The 6,740-nt window shown below is 47.5% G+C and overlaps 2 protein-coding genes across 3 annotated transcripts; one reads left to right on the top strand and one right to left on the bottom strand.

Annotated features, from left to right (window-relative positions):
- Nucleotides 1-2,791: 2,791 nt before the first annotated feature.
- On the bottom strand, nucleotides 2,792-3,124 carry EMC6 (ER membrane protein complex subunit 6; the record flags this gene model as incomplete). Its single annotated transcript, XM_079545072.1, has 1 exon — nucleotides 2,792-3,124. The coding sequence occupies one exon, from the start codon at nucleotides 3,122-3,124 to the stop codon at nucleotides 2,792-2,794; it is 333 nt and encodes a 110-aa protein (XP_079401198.1).
- Nucleotides 3,125-3,633: 509 nt separating this feature from the next.
- Nucleotides 3,634-5,745, top strand: TAX1BP3 (Tax1 binding protein 3; the record flags this gene model as incomplete). 2 transcript variants are annotated; one of them, XM_079545339.1, is made up of 4 exons in its annotated part: nucleotides 3,634-3,672; nucleotides 4,857-4,976; nucleotides 5,252-5,329; nucleotides 5,608-5,745. In XM_079545339.1, 4 exons carry the CDS (start codon nucleotides 3,634-3,636, stop codon nucleotides 5,743-5,745), a joined length of 375 nt encoding a protein of 124 aa, XP_079401465.1. The 2 variants fall into 2 exon arrangements, with proteins under 2 accessions (XP_079401465.1, XP_079401466.1); XM_079545340.1 differs by lacking the exon at nucleotides 5,252-5,329.
- Between the last annotated feature and the right edge of the window lie 995 nt (nucleotides 5,746-6,740).

The raw sequence follows: 6,740 nt of genomic DNA on the forward strand, positions 1-6,740 counted from the left end.
CTAGGAGCAGTGCTCCTCCAGGGAAAGCCTTTACAACTGCTGCAACAAGGTGCTCTGCTCATCTCTCCTGGGAACGTCCGCAGCAGTGCCTGCCACAGCTCTGAGTGGAGAACCAGCTACCTCATCTGCTACATAGATTCTCCATCTATAGTTATACCCAAATAGCCAGTATTTCAGAGGACAGAAAGGATGACAGCGCGCAGAGGAGTATTTTATGGACAGGGAGAGTATTGGTAATATTAGTAGTGCTGTGGAGATTGAAAAGTGAAACTGTCAGGTCAAACAGGCTTTGCTGGGTTCTTCCAAATGCAACAACAGAAGGAAAAAGTAGAAGACAGACGTCCACTATTCTAACGTTTCAGTATCTTCCAAGAACCACAGGTGCTTCGTTGTTTCTCAAGAGAAAACTAAGTCACTGCAACCCACTTCGTGAATTTACGCTCAAGTAGGGATGCAATTACTCTAAGAGGAAGAAAATGATTACAAAATAATGTTATTTTCTTTTAAAGTTTGGATTTGCTTGAGCTGACAGGAACTGACTCACTAAGGTGGTAGGTGAATATTCCTCTCTTGGAAATAGTCCTTTCACAAGGTTTAAAGGCCTCCTGCTGCAGTGTCCTTGCTAGGACAGTTGTAGGGAGGATGGCATTGCAGGTAGCTGCTGTCACCTGCTGTTACACACAGATGGAATCAGAATGCAACACCTACCTCTACTTCAATTTCTCAAAAGCGTTTGTTCTGAGCAATTTTTTTTTTTGTTTTGGTTTTTTTGGTCTAAATGAAAACTCACCTTTGCTAGAAGTGGCAAACTTCCAACTCAGTCATTAATAGCAAACCCCACCCAGTCCAGTCTTCTCCCTCTGCTCCAGCTTCTGGGCAGATGTGAGTAAATATCAACTAGTCAAACATTTAGCTAGAAAATGGAATTAAACACTGGAATGACAATAGTTTAGGATAAGCTACATACACCTGGTGCTGTATTTACAATGAAATCCTCCCCTTTGACCCAGAACTCTTGACAGATATGCAGCACCCTGCATATAATGGATAGATGACACTAGCCAGGCCTACTGGAACTACCATGACAACAAAAAAACACAGAGCTTTTTCTATCAGGGCCTAGTTCTATTTAAATAGTTTCTAGATGTTTACTACATGTTTTACCCCCACACGTGACATCAGGCCAAGGCGCAACTCAGAGACCAGATAGTTCACCATAACATGTGAAGCTGACTGTGCCCAACTGAAGCCAATGCTTCAACTTGACAGAATTATGTCCTTCTTAGACAACCAAAGCTTTTTCCTGAATTTAAGTCTTCACAGGCTTCAGCATCCCCAAAACTCACTAGAATATCTCCCTTAGTTATAGCATTCATTTGCAGTTAATAACAATTGCAGTTAATAAAACATAAACAGCTTTCCTCTCAGGATCTTGTTTGATATTTTTTTTTGTATTTGAAGTACAGCAATAAGGTTTGTCACTTTGGGGCAGTGCTCTGTTAAGACTGCTGTAAAATGTATTATTTAGGTTGCACATGCCAGTATCCTTTGTGATACATGCTTATGCAAAACAATTCAATTAAGAGTTTAGAGTGTATTTCAAAAGTACAAGTCTAAACGTACTAATTAATGTGCAAAAAGCAGCAGATGGCATGAAAAAGCATACTAGTGAGGGAGTTAAAGCTTTGACTGTTTTTTCTTCCCCAAAAAGAAACATAACTTAGGCAATGCTGACAAACCCCATTTTTGTACAACCCTGTCTTTTGTGAGCCAGAACTCAGTTTTTCTGTAAAATATTTTTGAACACCGAACCTAATGCTGTAAAATCTTTGTATAACCAACAGGTAATATTTTATAGTGTTCTGGTGAAGTGATGACCGACCCAAAGACCAGACAGCCAGATGGCACAAGGTGTGGTTGTAGAATATGTGACAAAACCCCGTCGCTGCACAAGAGTTTGCTTGCTGCTTTCAGCTGAAAGGCATTAAACAGCATTTGCGCAAGCAGCTCCAGAGCAAAGAGACTTCACTGCTTTAGGGGGCAATCAAAAGTTCCTTTCAGATTCTGTCAGACACAGTACCACAACAACTGTAACAGCTGCAGAAAATGCCAGTGGCTGTAACAAGTGGGTTCAGTACAGACTGAGTTGCAGGTAATTAGACACTGAGTGTATTTGGGTGCCTGTATTTCATTGCACACAATGGTATTAAAACAGAGTGATTGACTTGGAAGAGCATTACTTATTGACTTTTGTACATGCAGTGAGGAGTATCTGTGACAATGTCATTTATTTATAGCGTGAACATACAGCAACTGTGGAAGTTAACATTTGCACTAGCATTTCAAATACATTTCTGTACCAAACCTTTGCGTACATTTAATTACATGCTACTGTGAAATACTTCCTTGTGTCAGTGGCTTATTTTTATAGTGCTCTGTTTGCATGTAGGGGCAGGCAGCCACAGGCAGTAATTGGTATTTCTTACCCACAGTGCACAGGATGCAAGGAACTAAGGTAGTCAAAACCTGCAGCTGTGACTGCAGTTAAGGACAATAAGTCAATCCTCTGCCACCAAACAAACGTTCATGGGAGGCATCCTTGTGGTTTCACATTCAGTTTAATTAGAACAATACTATTGATTCATTTGTACTTGGACATAATTTACTGACAGTATGAAGGATACAAGCAACAAACAAGTTTAAAAGGTAAGCTGGCCTAGTTGTGTGTGTGATGTTTGGCAACAGTCCTCCTGCTTCATTAAAAACCACCGTGGCTACCACAGCCGTTGTTTCAGTAGACGTGAACCATGCCGTACAGGAAAGTCCAGAACAGGACGTAGGTGAAGAGCCCTCCTATGAGCCCCCCCGTGAAAAGCGGCCTTCGGGATTTAAAGTACTTATTCCATCGCCGCCCGGCTTTCAGCACCAGGAGCACGGAGAGGAGGACGGATGCCAGGAAGTAGAAGATGAAGCCGTGCAGGCCCGTCAGCCCGAGGATCCCCGCCGTGGCTCCCGACAGGGCCGACACCGACGTCCGGCAGTAGTCCAGGATGGCCGCGTTCCCGCGCACGGCCGCCTCGCTGATGAACTGCGGCCCCTCGCGCTTGGCCACCACCGCGGCCATGGCTCCCAGCCGGGCTCCGGGATCTCCTGGCTCCCAACTGGGCTGGGGGAGAGCAGACGCGCGCTGTGCCCGGCCCGCCGCCTCCCCGGGGCCTGCTGAAGCGGCGCCTCCCGCGGGTCCCCCCGGCACCGCCCGCCCCGGCCCGTACCTCTCATCCACAGCCGCACACTGCTCCGCAGAGCCCTCAGCCGGACCCGACCGTTACGCTTCGCGCCCTGCCAGGGGACAGCACACGGCACCCGTCACCACAGGCCGGCCCCGCCCGCACGGCTGGGATAGCCGAGGTCGCCTGCGGGCCCAACTTACCCCCGCGGCGGCACCGCGCGCCTCCCCACCGGAAGCTCCTGTCAGCCATCTTGGCGCGGGGGGCGCCGGGAAAGCGAGCTCACTTCCGGCGGGAGCTGCGAGGCGGAGGGCGAGGCGGCGCCTGACTGGCTGAGGGCAGCAGGGGGCGGGGTCGGCGGAGGCGCTTTTGTTCGGGCGGCGGCGGCGGCCGGGTGTGTGGGGCCATGTCGTACGTGCCGGGACAGCCTGTCACCGCCGTGGTGGTGAGGCGAGGCGGGCCGGGATCGGGATCGGGTGGGCGGCGGGATTCGGTGCGGGTGGAGGGAGCGGGTCAGTGCTGGACCATCCCGGGCGCAAGAGTGGGAGGAGGGTGCGGTCGCTGGCTCCGTACCGCTGTTCGCTCGCTGGAGCTGAGCCGCATCGCTCCTTCTCTCGGTGCGAGATCTGGACAGAGGAGAGCTCCGAGCGGCTTCGTCCCGCCCGGTTGTGCTGCTGAGGAAGGGGAAATTCAGCTGTCGTGATCCGGTGCTGGAGGAACCGCTCCTCTGAGCGCGGTGTGACACTTCGCGATGCCGTTTCTTTGTTCCGTAGCCGCAGGACGCGCTTTTACAGACTATGAGCGACCTTAATTAGAGCGGTGCGAGGGAAGCCTGTGCGCGTCTGCCCGTAGGTAGAGCAGCGGGGCCGTGCAGCGCTGCCCGCGTGGCTCTGGGCACGCCCTGCCCTTCAGCTGCGAGTTCCAAAGGAGCTTTGATTGTCTCTGTCGCAGCTGGGGCTGCGCCTTTCCCTGTCAGCTGGGAATCGCAGCTGGCTGCTGCGCGATATTCGTGGGCAGCGTTTGTCAGTTGCCTGCATTCAACAGGCAGCGAGGAGCCCACCTCTGCGTTACAGAGATGCTGATAACGTTCGTAAGGGAAAACATCCTATTAATAGGTCGGCACTGTGACTGGCAGGGTGAGGAGGAATGCCAGGAGCTGATAAAAACCAGCACTGGTGAGATGTGAGTGATGACCAGTCAGCGAGATGTGACTCATGTTTAGAAAACTACTTTCCCCTTGTTTCTCAGGGTGGTGGTGAAGGACTGACTTGGAGCACAGCTGTATAAAGGTGTGAGTGCCCTCCTACCTGCAGGTGGTTTCCTGTTCTGCTGTCATAGGGTAGGGCTGAGAATGGCTTAGAGCCAATTGACACTTCAAGACTGCACGTGACCAAAAGATAGCAAATGCTGTGTGATAGTTCTGTGTTGCCAGCAGTTTTTAGATCTGTTAATCATCCATCAAACCTGCAGGTATTGTGAGTAATAACTCCTGCTGAGGCTGTGGTACAGCCTTCTCTCCTAGAGTTACCTGAGCTTTATGGTACCTGCGGCAGACACAGAACAGTCTGAAGAGGTCTTGAGATTTGTCAGTAATCACAATGCAGTTATTTTGTCATATTCTCTTTTTAGCAAAGAATTGAAATACATAAGCTTCGCCAAGGTGACAACTTGATCCTGGGATTCAGCATCGGAGGTGGCATTGATCAGGACCCTACTCAAAATCCTTTCTCTGAAGATAAGACTGACAAGGTTAGAGCATGTTAAATTCAGCCAGCAAGCACTTCTGGAGTGCATCTGGTTTCTGTCCTCTCACACTGTTGGCTGAAGTTATTTTGTTGGTATCTTTTGCAGACTGAGCTTGTGTTTAAGTTAGCTCTCCTCAACTTTTCTGTTCTTCAACACTGGACAAACCTGTTTTTATCTAGAATGCTGTAATATACTACCATGTGTTTTTGCACTGTTAGGTAGAATGGCTTTTCTGTAAAGTCTACTCACAGTAAGTGAATGTTTTTTTTTCTCCCCAGGGTATTTATGTAACAAGGGTGACAGAAGGAGGCCCAGCAGAAATTGCAGGACTACAGATTGGGGACAAGATCATGCAGGTAAGCACAAAGACGAGTGCTAATCCAGTACCACGTGCACACTACAGGCAGATTTCTTTCTTCTAGGCACTTTCCAGGGCAGTTTGTAAGGCTTACAAAAACAGTTGTGCTCTGAGAACTAAGTACTAGATATACTTGCAGAGCAGTTAATTACAGGACACTTACGAGTCCACAGCTTGTTTCCATAGACTGGATTTTGAGAAGAGCTGCTAGGTGTAGGTCATCCACAGGCAGCCAACAGCCTCTTTGCGTACTGAAGCCTCACGTTGCTTTCCTAGGTGAATGGCTGGGATATGACAATGGTGACCCATGACCAAGCTAGGAAGAGGCTGACAAAAAGAAATGAAGAAGTGGTCCGGCTGCTGGTGACCAGACAATCTCTGCAGAAGGCTGTGCAGCAATCCATGATGTCCTAATCGGTGATCAAGCTGGGGAAGGGTTAGGGAGGGAGATGCACAGACTGGATATCAAGTGAGGAAGGATTGTCTGGAAAAAGTACATGTTCCAAACTGTGGTAAACACTATTTTTACTTTCTCTGGTGTAATTAACAGTAGTTAAAGTTTAGTCCCCTCAGAGTGCTTCTATAAAGCTTTCCCTGCAGGTACACGGGAAGAAAACCTTATTATAATTATGGATTTCAGGAAGACAGGCCAGCCCTTAACTATCTAAGGAAGCGCTCAGAAAAGCTTCAATTCTAACAGGATTCTTCTGTAGCACAAATGTTTCCTATTCAAGAAGAATTTGGCTTCTGCCAAGTAAGATAAGAGGGGTTGCTGTACTTAAGCTTTTAGAAGTGAGCTGTCCTGTCCTCCCATGTTATCTAATTAAAATGCCTGGACTAAGAGTTGCACGCTGCTGTAGAAAGGAGCACTGTACTCATCTCACATTGTGTGCTGGTTAGACAGAGTATGCTGAAGGTTTGGGGGCATTATGGCTTACTGCAAAGACTTGCTGTACAGAGCAGCCTTTTCAGCCAAACAACTGAGTAGGTTATTAATGCCTGTTAGATTTAGCACACTTAGCAGGTATTAAAAGTTTTGAGACACTACAGTTCAACTTTGGTATTGAAGAAAACTTAATTCTCCTTGTTCCTAAGTAATTTGTAACAAATGAATCAAGTTTAAATGAAAGTAATATGAACCAGGATGAGCAAATTAAGAAAATGCTGTTGCTAGACTTACCAAAAGAGCTGCTTGTATCTATAGTCTCCAGTTTCTTCTGTTGTTGAAGTGGGAAGGGTGGATTTTAGTCTGTCTTTCAATCTAGAAGATTGTTCAAATGACTGACTTATTGATTGAAGAGATGAATATGCCAGTAAATTGTCCAAGTGCCTCTTGACCAAATTTAAATTTCTGCACAAATAATTACATGGCATACTAGTGGTTTGTTAACGAGCTAGCTTTACAGTTA

The sequence above is a fragment of the Tetrao urogallus genome, assembly GCF_951394365.1.
Source record: "Tetrao urogallus genome assembly, chromosome: 20".
Classification (NCBI taxonomy): domain Eukaryota; kingdom Metazoa; phylum Chordata; class Aves; order Galliformes; family Phasianidae; genus Tetrao; species Tetrao urogallus.